Source organism: Lepus europaeus, chromosome 14 (assembly GCF_033115175.1).
Source record: "Lepus europaeus isolate LE1 chromosome 14, mLepTim1.pri, whole genome shotgun sequence".
NCBI lineage: Eukaryota > Metazoa > Chordata > Mammalia > Lagomorpha > Leporidae > Lepus > Lepus europaeus.
The window spans coordinates 94,600,910-94,618,055 of NC_084840.1; the positions used below are offsets into that span (position 1 = coordinate 94,600,910).

At 51.8% G+C, this 17,146-nt stretch overlaps 1 protein-coding gene across 3 annotated transcripts in view; it reads left to right on the top strand.

The window, feature by feature from the left end:
• The first annotated feature begins 990 nt into the window (after positions 1 to 990).
• PRTFDC1 (phosphoribosyl transferase domain containing 1) overlaps positions 991 to 17,146 on the top strand; it is an 82,192-nt gene continuing 66,036 nt past the window's right edge. For 2 of the 3 annotated variants that reach the window (XM_062211470.1, XM_062211472.1), the window contains exons 1-2: positions 991 to 1,042; positions 10,989 to 11,095. In XM_062211470.1, coding sequence (XP_062067454.1) covers positions 995 to 1,042; positions 10,989 to 11,095 — 155 coding nt within the window. In that variant the 5' untranslated portion in view covers positions 991 to 994. Of the gene's footprint in view, positions 1,043 to 10,988; positions 11,096 to 14,471; positions 14,553 to 17,146 lie in introns of those variants that run through there. The other variant, XM_062211473.1, reaches the window with a different exon arrangement.

Below are 17,146 nucleotides of genomic sequence, written 5' to 3' on the forward strand. Positions count from 1 at the left end.
TGATTTACAAACATTTGCTCCCACATTTTCACAGCAAATCAGATTAATAATCCCTTAACAGCTTTATAGCACTTTTTTCAAAGGGATATCTTGCATATTATTTCATGCTAATCACAACATATGCAGGGAAGAAAACAGTTAAAATCCTCTGAATAAAAAAAAAACAAACTTGGAATAATAATCCAAACCCATCCCACTAGATATGTAACACAAATCTGAGATTCAAAAAGCATTTGGCTTCTAAATCCTCATCCTGCGAGATGAAAAATCAAGGCTGGATTTAAAAAAATTAAAAATGCATTGCTGTTCTTGGATACCAGTCTTTGCAAATACTTTTTGTGATTAAAAAGTGCGACCTTATGTAGTCAGATTGCACAAAAGAATTACCGACACATAAAGAAAATGAACAAAATGACTCTGACTTACACACACACACCCCTGTCTGTTCCTTGGTCGGGCCTTTATACAATGTATCTTAATTGCGTCCCAGGGAGGCAACATTTGTTTCATCGCGAGCCCGGTGGGGTTTACGCCTCCACGGGCCGCAGACCCGCTCTTCAGCGTTTCCAGCCCAGCTCCCCCAGGCGCCTGGGCCCCGCACTCAGCCACGCTTTTGAGCCTCCCCGGGGCGGCTGCGGGCCCCCGGGGAGCCCCGCGCCCCGCTGTCCAGCCCCTGACCGCCCGGGCGTCTCGGGGACCCAAGACGGCCACGTGGGAGCCCCCAGCCCGCGCAAAGGCGAGCGCGCTCTCTCGGCTTCGAACGCGCACCTGGGAGCCTGGGATGCTGCCCGGCGCGATCCAGCCCCGTCCGTGCGCGCCGGGTCCCGCGGGACGCGCCCGGGGGCCGGCGCTCAGGTGCGGCTCGCCGGCTCCGCAGCTGCTCCCGGCCGGCGGGAGCGGCGCCAGCCCTGGCTTCCCCCCGCCGGAGGGCTCGGGGCGGGGCGGCTGCATCCCCGCCCCCAGACCCTTCCTTCCCGCTCTGCCCGCGAGGATCATGGCCGGGAGCGGCGAGGAGGCGCCAGGCGGCGGGCGCGGCGTCGTGGTAAATGCCGAGCCCCCGTGCGCGCCCCCCGGGGACCCTCCGTGGCGTGGCGGGGTGGGTGCAGGAGCGCGACCTCCGCTTTGTTCCTCTCCGCAGCTGGGCTCTCGCTCCGGTGCTCAAACTCAGCTGCCCGGCACGGTCTGCAAGGCGCGTTTCTATCGCGGATACCGTGGGGACGTGGGGCGCTGTGCGCCGCCTGTGCCCGTGCCGGGGGTCCCCAGAGCCCAGCCTGCGCAGCCCTGCCCGCCAGCCCTCGACCGTGTCCGCCAGACGCCCCCCACTACCCCCTGGGTGTCTGGGATCAGGCGCTGGGGTCCAGCTGGAGACCCCCAGGCTGTGCGCGCTCCCCAGGAGCGGTTTACGGCCGGGCTGGCGGCTGTGAGTGGGGGTGAAGGTGGTCGGGGAGGGGCGAGGCCTCGCTGTGACGCACAGCCCATCTGCCCGTGAGCACGAATGGGTAGCGTGGGTGTTGCTACAGTTCGTGCGGCCGCGCTGAGGTTGGAAATCACCCACGGGTAAGCGGTCTGGTCCCAGGAGAGCTCGGGATCCTTAGATCGCCCTAAGACAGACAAAAGCAGGCAGATGGAGTTCGGAGGGGGTGCACAGTGCCGGTGGGCCCAAGGGCCTGGCAGCCAGGGTCCGGAAGGAGAGAGAACTGGACGCGGTGAATTGTCCGGGAAGACAGCCCTCCAGGGTGGGATGCAAAGACCAAATGGAAGTTTTGGTACCAGTGAGGAAAGGGGGCAGGTGTTGGTCGCACGCATTTATTGGGTGTTTACTGTGCTTTTGCTGGGTCCCTACTGTCGCCCTAGGAATCTGTAGGTGGGCCAGTTATGCTTTCCAGTTTTCACAGGAGTAAACCGAGACACAGAATAGCAAATACCAGCAAGTGGTAGAGGCAGGATTGAGCCAGCTTCCGGCTCCTCTGCTGTCCGGGAGGCTGGAATCCCTGGACACAATTTCAGAGATGGCACCATTGTGAAGGGCCAGGGTAGCTGTGTATGTGGAGTAAACATTAACGTAGTTTGAATCTGCCAATTTGGTCTAGCAGTGGACACACTGCATCCCTACACTGTAGTACGTGGGTTCAGTTGATGGCTGCAGCTTCCAGTTCCAGCCTCCCGCAATGAAGAGCCTTCGATGCAGCAGTTGATGGCTCCGTTGGCTGAGTCCCTGCCCACCCAGGTGGGAGAACCTAGACTGAGTTCCTGGCTCCTGGTTTCGCTTGCAGTCAGGCGGTTGTGGGCGTTGGGGAAGTGAACCGGCTTATAGGAGCTTTCTCAGTCTAGGTGTCTGTCTCTCTAATACGTAAGGAATAGTTTGAGGAGAGGCAGGTGCAGGGGCAACAGGATAGAGTAGTTGGAAGGATCAGCGGAGCTATTGGATAAATTACCCAAGGACGCTTCCAGAAATGCGGTGGAGAAGAAAGCGAGTTGGCAGAGACGTGAAGAAGTTGGCTAGGGAAACCGGGCCAAAGGGTGGAGGCAGCGGGAATGAGAGATGCAGGAGGCCCCTTGCCTGCAGGTGGCTGCAATTGAGCTGAGAGAGCGCCTTAGCACCCATGAACAACAGGTGGTAGCAGATCCTCGCCCCACCTAGGGTACGTGGTCCAGACGCGGAGAGCAGAGTCTGCCTGTCACTTGATCTGGGGCTGGTGTAGTTGCTTCTTAGAGATGAAGATCTCTGTCCACCTGGCTTTTGGGAATCAGGTTATTGGTTATTTGGTTGGTTTTTACCAAAGCATTCTCAAAAGAGCCCTAGTTAGTCCCCGCGCAAGCGAGTCTGATTGGAATGAGAAGAATTGAAAACCATGGTTGTGCCTCTGTGAGAGTTGGCTCCCTGCTTCTGTCTCCAGCCCCAGGAAGCTGTGTCAGGTGTAGGTGATCTGCCCAAACCCAGCTTTACCAGGTTGCCGAAAGTGTTGCCTCATGGGTGTTGAATGCCCCAGAAGAGAAAAGCCTTCAAGATGGCAGGTGGTACCCGTGGGCCCGCCTCACTCCTGTGGGTGCAGAACCTGGGGGCCTTCTCTCAGCAAGCTACATAGACCCGGTTGTTCAAACATGTGTTCGAACAGTGCACCCTGCTCCCCGGCTCTGGCGCTGGGCTAGTAGTCACGAACCAGATCCCCAGCAGCCCTACCTGCAGGAGAAGAGCTGGGCTAAGCTGCCTCTCTGTCTTTTCGAGTGGGAAAATCTGGAAAAACAGTGCACCAGGTATTCTGAGCAAAAAAAATGATCTCGAATGACTAAGAAAGGTTTGTGGCAGATCTCGAAACGAGAGAGCTCTGGGATCCGGATATTGTGTAAAATGCCTTGGTGGACGTGTTTGCCATTCTCTCTCAGCTTGGCGTTGCATTGCTGTCTTGAACAGAGCAAGCATTGTGCTGAATAAACTTAGGACGTATTATCTGTGAAACTGGAACTGTTTAAGGATGTCTTGTTTGGATTTTTTTAAAGCAAGTGAATAACATAATCATCTAGTTTGTGGCCAGCTCCGCTGCTGCAGGTTTAGCCTAATTCTCGAGACGATTTGCCCACATTGGTAAGGATGACAAAGCGTAAGCCGGAAGATCCTTCCTCCCAACAATAGAAATGCTTTTTTAAAAATTTAATGGGAAATAATGGCCAATCTGAATTACAGAACAGCTTCAGAGCGCCACAGCCTTCATTAGGGCGGGAAGGCGGCAGTAAGTTTGCACCTGTTGAAGTGAATTAAAACATGTGCTTTGTAATTCACTGATGGTGTGTTGATCCATCCAAGTGTGAGCATTTATTGCATAATTGCCATAGACCAGACCTGGATGTGCGTCTGGTATCCTTTATCTCCGTTAATCTGCACAGTAGCCGGGACTTTGTTTTATTGCTGAATGCGCTGAGACTTGGAAATAGTCTTGTGCCAGAACCTGGCCCAGGCGTGTCGGGCTCCTGTGTCCCTGCCGTCCACTGCGGCTCTGTGTTGGCTCTGGGCTGTGGGAGACTGCTGGGGCTTTTATGCTGAGGCTTGTTTTATTTCTCTTCTTTTTGCCCTCCAGGCACTCATATTTGGCATTCTTGTCATTTTTTTGGGCATAGTTTGTTAAGTGCTTATTATATACCAGGTGCTAGGTGCTCTAAGTGCGCTGTTTAGTCTCCTTTCATTCCCCACCCATAGGTTTCATTTGGGTCTTGTTTAAAAGAAGAAACCAAGTCTCAGAATGGGGAAGTAGTGTTGGAGCCAAGCTCTTGAACTTGGGGTGGAGTGGTCTCGGAGATCCGACCAGAGCAGGGGCGGTAAGGACTTGCATGGTGGGAGGAGGGGGCTCAGAGCACCACTAGTTAATGCACCCCCTACCTGCCCAGAGGAGGGGGTCTAGGAAGAGAATGAGTAGTGTGTGTGTGTGAAAACACTGTGACCTTGGAGACGCTCCCTGTAACCCGGTACCTGGTCAGCGTCCTTTGTTAGGCTTTGCTGTGACCTGCTCATACACAGCTGGTAGGCAAGGCTCTGACCAACCACTGTGGTGCTGGAGGGTGTGGCAAACCTCAAGAATTCTCAGGGTGAGGGCCAGAGCTGCTCTGTGCAAAGTCAAATCTCCCACCCACCAGTCTGTTGGCAGGAGAGGCAGTAATGGGATCCTTGTGGAGCAGGCTGCTGACATCAGCTGTGTGGCCATCAGCCTGCCCCTGGGTGTAGTAGATATAGGTATGCCCAGAGCTTTGAACAGTGGGGAGCTTTATCACAAGGAGACAAGCCAAGGCTTGAGATCAGGTAGTTGGGTAGCCTGTGGATGGAGGCTGTGCTGTTAATTCGGTGAAGTTTTGATCACGTGTTCTGGGCACTGGGCATTCAACAGTGAGTAAGGTAAGGTCTTTGCAGAAAGGAACGGGCAGTGGGAGGGGGCGTGGAGAGGTGTGCATGTACACACACACACATGCGGTGGGAATACATGCTGAGAAGAACAGTCTAGCTGGATAGAGCCAGGCAGAGATGAGTGGGGAGAGGGTCATTGTACGGATGTACTGGGGAGGGACTCAGCACAGTGAAGTCTGGGGAGAAGTGAGCCGGCCATGTGGACATTGGGGCAAGTAGGCTCAAAGAAATGGCAGGTGCCAGGCTTGGGAGGCAGAAATAAGGCTGGCAGAATACAGAACCAGCAGGGAGGATGGTGCTGGAGCTGGGAGGGAGAGGGTGCCTGGGCACCAGGTGGGGAAGGTAGACTCTTGTGGGGCATGGTGATGACCCCCGAGTTTGCTCAGAGTGAAAATGAGAGGGCCTTGAAGTTGGAGGCTGTGCGGTTACAAGGCACGTTTTTATAGAAGCTCTCTGGCCACGCCGTGGAAGGGCTGTGAGAGTGGAAGCCAGCATATAAGCCAGCGGCTACGGTAGTCGCCCAGGGAGAAGTGATGCTGGCATGCACCCAGGTAGGGTGAAGGGGCTGAGAGGTGCGCCTGGTTAAAATATTTTTGGTTATTTATTTATTTATTTAGCAAGAGAAGAGAGATCATCTATCTGTTGGTTCACTCACCAAAGGTCCACAATAACCAGGACCAAGGTAAAACCAGGAGCCAGGAACTCCATCCAGGTCTCCTGTGTGGGTGTCAGGGATGGAAATACTGGAGCCATCGCCTACTGCCTCCCAGGGCGTGCATCGGCAGGAAGCAGGAATCAGAAACAGACACGAGCTTAAAGCTAGGCACTTGGATATGGGATGCAGGCATCTTTTTTTTAATATTTATTTATTTACTTGAAAGAGTTACACAGAGAGAGTAGGAGAGGCAGAGAGAGAGAGAGAGAGAGAGAGAGAGAGAGAGAGAGAGAGAGGTCTTCCATCTGCTGGTTTACTCCCCAGTTGGCCACAGTGGCTGGAGCTGTGCTGATCCAAAGCCAGGAGCCTCCTCCAGGTCTCCCATGTGGGTGCAGGGGCCCAAGGACTTGGGCCATCTTCTTCTGCTTTCTCGGGCCATAGCAGAGAGCTGGATCAGAAGTGGAGCTGCCGAGACTCAAACCGGCACCCAAATGGGATGCTGACAGTGCAGGCGGTGGCTTTACCTGCTATGCCACAACGCTGGCCCCAGTGCAAGCATCTTAACTGCTTTTCTGAACACCCCATACCTCCCACCCTCACCCCAGGCATAGTGAAATTTTGAAGGAACTGTGGGTAGAAGCAGCTGATGTGTCGCACGAGGGGATGGAGAGGAGTCCGTGGCATCTCCCAGGTTTTGGTTTGAGCAGCTGGATGGATGAGCTGCCCCTTACCGAGAGGGCACAGTAACATGAGTCCCCGTTGGTGGGTGTTCCAGCGTCCCTTCGCTGGGAGTGGGTGAGGGCTGGCCCCGGAGCTCCGCTTCCAAAACCCCAGTGAAGGGGACCTGAGGCCTGTGTGAGGAGGAGTGTCTGGTCAGCAGGGAGGTGTCCAGCACTCCGTGGAGCAGGGAGCGGGCTCTCCAAGCACAGCAGCAGCTAGGACCGAGAGCGAGAGGCTGCGGGGGGTGGGGGGTGGGGGGCGGCGTCTTCTCAGGGAGCCTCAACTGTGTTCTCCCCTAGAACAGAGCTGCAACAACAACCAGGCATTTGGGAAACAGGGTTGGGGGAGGGGTAAGGTTTGGAGTACAGAGGTGGAGGGAGTGAGTGCAGGGGTGGGTAGGGTTTGGATTAGAGGTGGAGGGAGTAAGTGCAGGGGTAGGGGTAGGGATAGGGTTTGGATTACAGAGGTGGAGGGAGTGAGTGCAGGGGTGGGTAGGGTTTGGATTAGAGGTGGAGGGAGTAAGTGCAGGGGTGGGGGTAGGGTTAGGGTTTGGATTACAGAGGTGGAGGGAGTGAGTGCAGGGGTGGGTAGGGTTTGGATTAGAGGTGGAGGGAGTGAGTGCAGGGGTGGGTAGGGTTTGGATTAGAGGTGGAGGGAGTAAGTGCAGGGGTGGGGGTAGGGATAAGGTTTGGATTACAGAGGTGGAGGGAGTGAGTGCAGGGGTGGGTAGGGTTTGGATTAGAGGTGGAGGGAGTGAGTGCGGGGGTGGGTAGGGTTTGGATTAGAGGTGGAGGGAGTGAGTGCAGGGGTGGGGGTAGGGATAGGGTTTGGATTACAGAGGTGGAGGGAGTGAGTGCAGGGGTGGGTAGGGTTTGGATTAGAGGTGGAGGGAGGGAGTGCAGGGGTGGGTAGGGTTTGGATTACAGAGGTGGAGGGAGTGAGTGCAGGGGTGGGGTAGGGTTTGGATTAGAGGTGGAGGGAGTAAGTGCAGGGGTGGGGTAGGGATAGGGTTTGGATTACAGAGGTGGAGGGAGTGAGTGCAGGGGTGGGGTAGGGTTTGGATTACAGAGGTGGAGGGAGCGAGGGCAGGGTTAGGGATAGGGTTTGGATTAGAGGTGGAGGGAGTGAGTGCAGGGGTGGGTAGGGTTTGGATTAGAGGTGGAGGGAGTGAGCGCAGGGGTGGGGGTAGGGATAGGGTTTGGATTACAGAGGTGGAGGGAGTGAGTGCAGGGGTGGGTAGGGTTTGGATTAGAGGTGGAGGGAGTGAGTGCAGGGGTGGGTAGGGTTTGGATTAGAGGTGGAGGGAGTGAGTGCAGGGGTGGGTAGGGTTTGGATTAGAGGTGGAGGGAGTGAGTGCAGGGGTGGGGGTAAGGATAGGGTTTGGATTAGAGGTGGAGGGAGTGAGCGCAGGGGTGGGGGTAGCGATAGGGTTTGGATTACAGAGGTGGAGGGAGGGAGTGCAGGGGTGGGGTAGGGTTTGGATTAGAGGTGGAGGGAGTAAGTGCAGGGGTGGGGGTAGGGATAGGGTTTGGATTACAGAGGTGGAGGGAGTGCAGGGCTGGGGTAGGGTTTGGATTAGAGGTGGAGGGAGTAAGTGCAGGGGTGGGGGTAGGGATAGGGTTTGGATTACAGAGGTGGAGTGAGTGCAGGGCTGGGGTAGGGTTTGGATTAGAGGTGGAGGGAGTAAGTGCAGGGGTGGGGGTAGGGATAGGGTTTGGATTACAGAGGTGGAGGGAGTGCAGGGCTGGGGTAGGGTTTGGATTAGAGGTGGAGGGAGTAAGTGCAGGGGTGGGGGTAGGGATAGGGTTTGGATTACAGAGGTGGAGGGAGTGAGTGCAGGGGTGGGTAGGGTTTGGATTAGAGGTGGAGGGAGCGAGGGCAGGGTTAGGGATAGGGTTTGGATTACAGAGGTGGAGGGAGTGAGTGCAGGGGTGGGTAGGGTTTGGATTAGAGGTGGAGGGAGTGAGCGCAGGGGTGGGGGTAGGGATAGGGTTTGGATTACAGAGGTGGAGGGAGTGAGTGCAGGGGTGGGTAGGGTTTGGATTAGAGGTGGAGGGAGTGAGTGCAGGGGTGGGTAGGGTTTGGATTAGAGGTGGAGGGAGTGAGTGCAGGGGTGGGGGTAGGGATAGGGTTTGGATTACAGAGGTGGAGGGAGGGAGTGCAGGGTTGGGGTAGGGTTTGGATTACAGAGGTGGAGGGAGCGAGGGCAGGGTTAGGGATAGGGTTTGGATTACAGAGGTGGCGGGAGTGAGTGCAGGGGTGGGTAGGGTTTGGATTAGAGGTGGAGGGAGTGAGCGCAGGGGTGGGGGTAGGGATAGGGTTTGGATTACAGAGGTGGAGGGAGTGAGTGCAGGGGTGGGTAGGGTTTGGATTAGAGGTGGAGGGAGTGAGTGCAGGGGTGGGTAGGGTTTGGATTAGAGGTGGAGGGAGTGAGCGCAGGGGTGGGGGTAGCGATAGGGTTTGGATTACAGAGGTGGAGGGAGGGAGTGCAGGGGTGGGGTAGGGTTTGGATTACAGAGGTGGAGTGAGCGCAGGGGTGGGGGTAGCGATAGGGTTTGGATTAGAGGTGGAGGGAGTAAGTGCAGGGGTGGGGGTAGGGATAGGGTTTGGATTACAGAGGTGGAGGGAGTGAGTGCAGGGGTGGGTAGGGTTTGGATTAGAGGTGGAGGGAGTGAGTGCAGGGGTGGGTAGGGTTTGGATTAGAGGTGGAGGGAGTGAGTGCAGGGGTGGGGGTAGGGATAGGGTTTGGATTACAGAGGTGGAGGGAGTGAGTGCAGGGGTGGGTAGGGTTTGGATTAGAGGTGGAGGGAGTGAGTGCAGGGGTGGGGGTAGGGATAGGGTTTGGATTACAGAGGTGGAGGGAGTGAGTGCAGGGGTGGGTAGGGTTTGGATTAGAGGTGGAGGGAGGGAGTGCAGGGGTGGGGGGTAGGGATAGGGTTTGGATTACAGAGGCGGAGGGAGGGAGTGCAGGGGTGGGGTAGGGTTTGGATTACAGAGGTGGAGGGAGTGAGTGCAGGGGTGGGTAGGGTTTGGATTAGAGGTGGAGGGAGTGAGTGCAGGGGTGGGGGTTAGGGATAGGGTTTGGATTACAGAGGTGGAGCGAGCGAGGTCAGCACACCAGACGGGGCAGTGAAGGAAACCCGGAAAGCTCGGAAGGGGGAAGGGCCCTGTCCTGGGGGAAGCACCTGCTGCAGAGGGGATGCTGTAGGGAGTTGTGCTGGAAGCGAGCGTGGTCTGCCTTAGGAAAGGCCTGGACGGCTCAGGGCTGGACAGTCTGGTGCAGGTGTGCGGAGTTCTTGAAGAAAGCCAGTCGAGAATATAGCTGGGGTGTGGCTTGCCCTGAGCGTGTGGCCCTTCCGTTGCTCTGTGTTCCCAGTGATCGGGAGGTAACGGTGACCACCCGGCTTCCTTTTCTGCCCTCCTGCAGACTGTTCAAAGCCTAACCCTCGTGCTGGAGTGCTGGGGCAGGGGAAGGTTGCCCTCGGTCCGTGCTACAAACGGGTCCATTTTCTAGGCTAGGCCGGCGCTTCCCCAGTAGCCCTGGCTCAAGTGCCCACATGAACACACCTTTTAAAACCTTTGCCTTAATTACTGGGCCATTTAAAACTCGGGGCCATTCCAGTCTCATTGTTATTTTTTTTAAAATCAAGTTATTTATTGGAATGGCAGAGAGAGACAGACAGAGCTCCCATGTGCTGGTTCACTCCCCAGTGCCTACAAAAGCTGGGACTGGGCCAGGCTGAAGCCGGCATCTAGGAACTCAATCTCCCACGTGGATGGCCAGGGCCCAACTACTCGAGTCATCGGCTGCAGCCTCCAAGTGCGTTAGCAGGAAGCTGGAATTGGAATGCTGGCATCGCAGGTGGCTGCTTAACCCACTGCCACAGTGCTGGCCCTGATAATGCACTTTTGTTTAAAAAAATATTTATTTAATTGAAAGGCAGAGAGAGAGAGAGAAGTCTTCATCCACTGGTTCACTCCCCAGATGGCCAAAACAGCCAGATCTGCGCCGATCCTAAGCCAGGAACCAGGAGCTTCTTCTTATGGGTCTCCCACATGGGTGCAGGGGACTGGGTGCAAGGACTTGGGCCATCTTCTACTGCTTTCCCAGGCCACAGCAGAGAGCTGGATCGAAGAGGAGCAGCCAGGACTTGAACCAGTGCCCATATAGGGTGTTGGCACTGTAGATGACAGCTCTACCCACTGTACCACAGTGCTGCCCTGATGATGTGTTTTTAATTAATAATCTTTTTCAGGCAGATGAGGTACTTAGAGCGAGCATAAATGTAATAGCCTATATAAAAATGCATATATTAATGTAACATGATACTCTACATATTATATAGTTACTCTTTATGGTGGTATATTTGTGACAATTTTATATATAAATCCCATGTTTACTTATATAAATAGTCCTGGCAGGTTTGCCATGAGACACTGAGTTTATATTCTTAAGCACACTGTCGAGACTCAGGAGTGGAGTGCTGTCTTCCCTTCAATGCCAAGTCCTGTATTAGGTCATTGTAAGTATCCGTTGTCATAAACAAATATCAGGCTGTCACAGACAAGCAGCCCGGCCCCAGGGAGCCCTTCCTCGGGGGGAGAGGGTTCTAATTCCCTGTGTTCAGTTGTCTGTGTTCCAAATGATACCCTTTCCGTCGTTTGATTCGAGATGAATTCCCAGTGCAGAACACCCTCACTGAAATGATTCGCTTCTTCCAGATTAAGGACGATTGGCCTGGCTACGACTTGAACGTGTTCACGTACCCCCAGCACTATTCCGGCGACCTGGAGTATGTGCTCATACCACATGGCATCAGTGTGGACAGGTGAGTGCGCTGGGCTGGCCCGCCCACGTGCGTGCATCGCGTGAGACGCCCGAGTCCCTTGTCACGGCGGCAGAGAGAAGTGGTGTCGGACAGCAAATTGGGGATGGAATGAGTCTGAGCGTTTGCCGAGCGGTTTACCTGCGTGTGTGTTCAGGCCGAATGTTCGAAGGCGATGTGTGTGTGTCGCTGTTCTAAGTCACAGGCTGGAGTTAACAGGGTCCCCTACAGCTGAGGATCATGCCAGGAAAGCGTGGGTTTGTGTCCCAGTGAACCACAGAGGGACAGGAGGAAATCTTCACTTCCTAGGGCACCCCCTGAACCCCTGGCTTTTTCTGCAATGCTGATACCTCTTGTGCCAAGCCACGCATCCCAGGTGGGCTGGTGTGCGGAGAGCGACGTTCTCTAACCAGTGGTGGGAATAGTAGTATTTGCAGCTTAAAAATATATACTGAGAACTAGTTCTAGAACAGATTTTTTTTTTCCTGATGCGTCTACATCCCTACCCTCTGGCTTCTTCCTTGCCAGTGGCCTGTCCTGAAACCAACATTTTCTCTCCTGTGCTGTGTCACCCCCACTTAGCTCCTCCTGTTCAGCCCAACGCACCAGTGATTAATAGGTCAGATCCTTAATAAGCCTGTGTCAGCACCAAGAACTTGCGTCGCTTTCCGTGGACCTCAGATTTCTGGTGCGAAGGTCCAGTACAGAGGCCTGCAGGTTTCTTTATTTCTGAAAGATTTATATATAGAGAGGGAGAGATGGAGAAAGAGGTCTTCTGTCCACTGGTTCACTCACCAAATGGCCACAAGAGTCTGGGCTGAGCCAGGCCAAAGCCAGGAGCCCAGAGCTTCATCTGGGTCTCCCACATGGGTGCAGGGGTCCAAGCACTTGGGCCATCTGCTGCTGCTTTCCCAGGAGCATTAGCAGAGAGCTGAATTGAAAGTGGAGCAGCCGAGACTCGAACCAGTGCCTGTGCTAGTGCTGCAGGTGGCAGCTTAACCTGGGAGGCTACATGCTGGCCGTGACCTGCACATGTCGATGGTGAGCAAGCATCCTAGTTTTCAGGGGAAACTCTCTGGAACCCTGCGGATTGTTCAGGGGACCAGAATTTGGGGTGAAGTCAGCGATAGGGAGAGGTTTAAGACTTTGGACTTCTCACTGCAACCCTTTGCTTACACCATAGTATCTCTGCGTTTATGTTTTTTTTTTTTTTTTTTGTCTGTTAAAGTAAAAAAGTTTCTGAATTCAGCTCTAACTTTAATAAATAGCTCCTCAAAGCCAAAGAAAAGTTCAAAAGCATTCAACGGTCATGGTTCCTAGGATAGGAGGGAGTTTCAGAAAGTTCATGGAAGAGTGGAAGTTAAAAGATTAAATTTATTTTGGTGCAAAAGAATTTTGAATTCCTTGCATAGTTTTTTGTTTACTTGTTGTACTTAAGAGGCAGAAAGACAAAAGGAGAGACTGAGAGAGAGAGGTCTTCCATTCACTGGTTCACTCCCCAAATGTCTGCAACAGCCAGGGCTGTGCCAGACCAAAGCCAGGGGCCTGGGACTCCATCTGGGTCTCATGTGTGTGGCAGGGGCCCAAGTGCTTGAGCTCCAGCTGTGCCTTCTGGGGTGCACTTGGCAGGAAGCTGGAATTGGGAGTAGAGCCTGGGTCTTGAACTCGGGCACTGTGGTACATGGGATATGGACGTCATGAGCGGGGTCCTAACCACTACACCCAGCGCTCACCCTGCGTAGTTTGTCCGTGTACTTGTGTTAACACCATCCCATCAGTTTGTCGGGAAGCCAAGAGGAATTTCATTCCCCCAAATTCTGAGATTTGCCATTGGATGGAACTTCCACAGATATAATGTTTCCTCTCTCAACTTACAGTATAGCACACGATAAGCTCTGGTTTGGGGTTTTTCATGGCCTAGGATGGTTTCCCATAGATTGCTAAAGCAAGTCCGATCCTCAGAGGGAGAAAAGGTCCCTGACCAAATAAACCTGAGAAATTGTACATTTCCCAAGCTGCCAACTCTCCCCATTGTCAAAACAAATGTGAGTGTATCAGAGATACAGAAATTTTGGCAAAAATACGAAACAGAGACACCTGCTTATCTTTGACAATTAAACCAACTTTTTTTTTTTAAAAAAAGGTTATTTATTTGAAAGGCAAATAAAAAAGTTATTTATTTGAAAGGGAGGGAGGGAGGGACAGGGAGAGAGGTCTTCCATGCCCTGGTCCACTCTCCAAATGGCTCAACAGCTGGAGCTGGGCCAATCCAAAGCTAAGAGCCAAGAGCTTCCAGGTCTTGCATGTGGATGCAGGGGCCCAAGCTCGTGGGCGATCTTGCATTGCTTTGCTAGGTACATCAGCAGAGAGCTGGATCAGTAGTAGAGCAGCAGGGACTCAAACCGGTGCCGATATGGGATGCAGATGGTGGCTTAACCGACTATGCCACAACGCTGGCCCCTAAACCAACGTTTTGTGTGTGTGGAGGGAGACATATGCAATTCCCCTCTTCCTAACTCTCAAAAGAGATTTCCCCTAACATTGGTTTGGGAAGCCCCTCATTTAAACAGATCCCTGCCTTTTTAAACATAGATTTTATGACAAATTAATTGCACCTTTTTTTAAAAAAGACTATTTTTTTATTTGAAAGAGTTACACAGAGAGAGAAGGAGAGGCAGAGAGAGACAGAGACAGAGACAGAGAGAGAGAGAGAGAGAGAGAGAGGTCTTCTATCTGCTGGTTCACTCCCCGATTGGCCACAATGGCCAGAGCTGCACTGATCCAAAGCCAGGAGCCAGGAGCTTCTTCAGATCTCCCATGTGGGTGCAGGGGCCCAAGGACTTAGGCCATCTTATACTGCCTTCCCAGGCCATAGCAGAGAACTGGATCAGAAGTGCAGCACCCAGGACTCAAACAGGCACCCATATGGGATGCTGGCACTATAGGCAGCAGCTTTACCCACTTAGCCACAGTGCTAGCCCCCGATTAATTGCGTCTTAATCTAGAACATGATTGGGTCCTGGTAAGTTGACCCTGAGCCTTTATCCTGCATGGGAGTAGACTTAGTCAAATGCATATTTGTGAACTTTATATCTAGAAATTCTTAACAGCATTCGGGGGTGGGACCGAGGAATGCCTGTTAGCACCCTTCAAATAAATGTGTTGAGATATAATTTATGGTCTACAGAAACCCACCCATTGTCAGCAAACAATGCAAGGATTTTATTAAATTTTTATGGTTGGGCAACCCTCGCTGGGATTCAAGCCTGCAGCATCTCCGTCATCCCAAACAGAATGTCTGCCTTCCAGCTCCGCCCTCATCCTCAGCGTCGGGCGATCCCTACCCTGCTTGCTCTCTGTTTGTCCTTTCTGGACACTTCATGGAAACAAAGAGTCGCCTGTTGGTGGACATTTGGCTTCTGAATCTTGGCTACAGTGAGTCACGCTTTTATGAACACAGGTGTGTAAGCCCTTGTGTGCCCTCCTCATCTCTCTCGGATGGATTCCTCCGAGTGGAATCTGGGTTTTCTGCTAAGATCACAGATGTTTATTTCCTGTCAGCAGTGTATGAGGGGAATGGCTTCTCCGCCCACTTGATGTTGTCTGTCCTTGGGTGAGGGCCCTCCTAGTGGGTAATCATCTCCCTGTGGTTTTACTTTGGGTTTTCGACAGCAATGCTGCTGTGCTTGTTCACTCTGCCCATGACTTCGTGGGTGAGATGTTTCTCCAAGTCTTTCGCCAGTTGTTTGATTCGGCTGGATTCTTACTGAGTCGTGAGAGTTCTTTAGCTGTTTTGCACACAAGTCCTCTGTCAGGTGTCTGGTTTACAAGGGTTCTCTCCCGGGCTGGGACTTGCCTTCCCGCTGGGGTCTTTGGAGAAGAACCCGTGTTCTGTTGTTGCCTGAAGCGTGTATATACATGTCAGGTAGGTCCAGCTGGGTGGTGGTACCGCCCCATGCATCTAGATCCTCACTGAGTCTCTCTGGCTGGGTTTATCAACTACTGATCCAAGGAGGGGGTGTTGACATCTCCAAATGCCCTGGTGCTAGTTCTGTGATGCTGTGTTGTTTGGAGCATACGCGTTCGAGTTTGGAGAACTGACCCTTGATTCCTGATGACTTAGCAGACTCTAAGGCTGCTCTATCCAAACCAACATTGCTGTTCCTTCTTTCTTTCGATTAGTGCTATCCTGGCCATCCCTTTACTTTTAATCTGTGTTTTTAATCTTGTTTATATTTTATGTTTCTTGTGGAAACAGATAATTGGATCTCTGTAGATTTTTTTTTTAAAGATTTATTTGAAAGGCAGATTGACACAGAGGCCTTTCATCTGCTTGTTCACTTTTATTTAAAAAAAACTTTATTGATATATAAACCATATACTGCACCATGACTCTGCATGTACATCGAGCAATTTGGTATATTCATTTATTCAATCATCATAACAATCTCATTTTTTCCCCAGAAACCTTTTATTTAGGGAATACAAACATTTCATAATTGCAACTTTAGGAGATGGTGATTCTTCCCACCATACCCGTCCTCCCATCTACTCTCCCACCCCTCTTCCTCCTGCCTCTCCTATTCTCATTCTTTTTTTTTTTTTTTAACTAAGATCGATTTTCAGTTAACTTTATACACTTATGATTTACTCTAGGTTAAGTAAAGAATTCAACAAATAGTATAAAAAAAGAAAAAAACATTCCTCAACAATCAAAACAAGAGCTGCTTGAAGTCATTGTTTCTCTAAGTGTCAATTTCACTTCTGTAGATTTCTCTTTAGGTACTCTATTAGTTATCACAGGTCAGAGGGAACATGTGGTATTTGTCCCTCTGGGACTGGCTTATTTCACTAAGTATTGTGTTTTCCAGTTTCATCCATTTTGTTGCAACTGACCAGATTATGTTTTTGTTTTGTTTTTACCACTGTGTAGTATTCTGTGGTGTACATATCCCATAATTTCTTTATCCAGTCTTCAGCTGATGGGCATTTGGGTTGATTCCATGTCTTAGCTATTGTAAATTGAGCTGTAATTAACATGGGGGTACAGATCACTCTTTCATATGCTGATTTCATTTCCCTTGGATAAATTTCCAGTAGTGGGGTGGCTTGGGTCATATATTAGGTCTACATTCAGATTTCTGAGGTATCTCCATACTGTGTTTCATAGTGGCTGTACCAGTTTACATTCCCACCAACAGTGCATTAGTGTGCCTTTTCCCTCACATCCTCACCAGCATCTGTTGTTAGCTGATTTCTGTATGAAAGTCATTCTAACTGGAGTGAGGTGAGACCTCATTGTGGTTTTGAGTGGCATTTCTCTGATGGCTAGTGATCCTGAGGGTTTTTTCATGTGTCTATTGGCCATTTGAATTTCCTCTTTTGAAAAATGTCTGTTGAAGTCCTTTGCGCACTGGTTGTTTTTTGTTTTTTGTTTTTTTTTTTTTTAAAGATTTATTTATTTGAAAATCAATTAAACAGAGAGAGAAGGAGAGGCAGAGAGAGAAAGAGGTCCTCCATCCACTGGTTCACTCCCCAGCAGGCCGTAATGTCCAGAGCTGTGCTTATCCACAGCCAGGAGCCTCTTCTGGGTCTCCCACGTGGGTGCAGGGTCCCAAGCACTTGGGCCATCTTCCACTGCTTTCCCAGGCCATAGCAGAGAGCTGGACTGGAAGTGGAGCAGCTGGGACCTGAATTGGTGCCCACATGGGATGCCGGCACTGCAGGTGGCAGCCTTACCCACTATGCCACAGCGCCGGCCCATTTGCCCATTTCTTGACTGCATTGTTTGCTTTTCTATTGTTGAATTTCTTGATATTGTTATAATTCTGGTTATTAATCCTTTATCAGTTGCATAGTTTGCAAATAATTTCTCCCATTCTGTCGGTTGCCTCTTCACTTTGCTGAGTGCTTCTTTTGCAGTACAGAAGCTTCTCAGCTTGATATAATCCCATTTGTCAATTTTTGGCTTTGACTGCCTGTGCCTCTGGGGTCTTTCCCAAGAAGTCCTTGCCTACGCCAGTGTCTTGCAGACTTTCCCCAATGTTCCCTAAT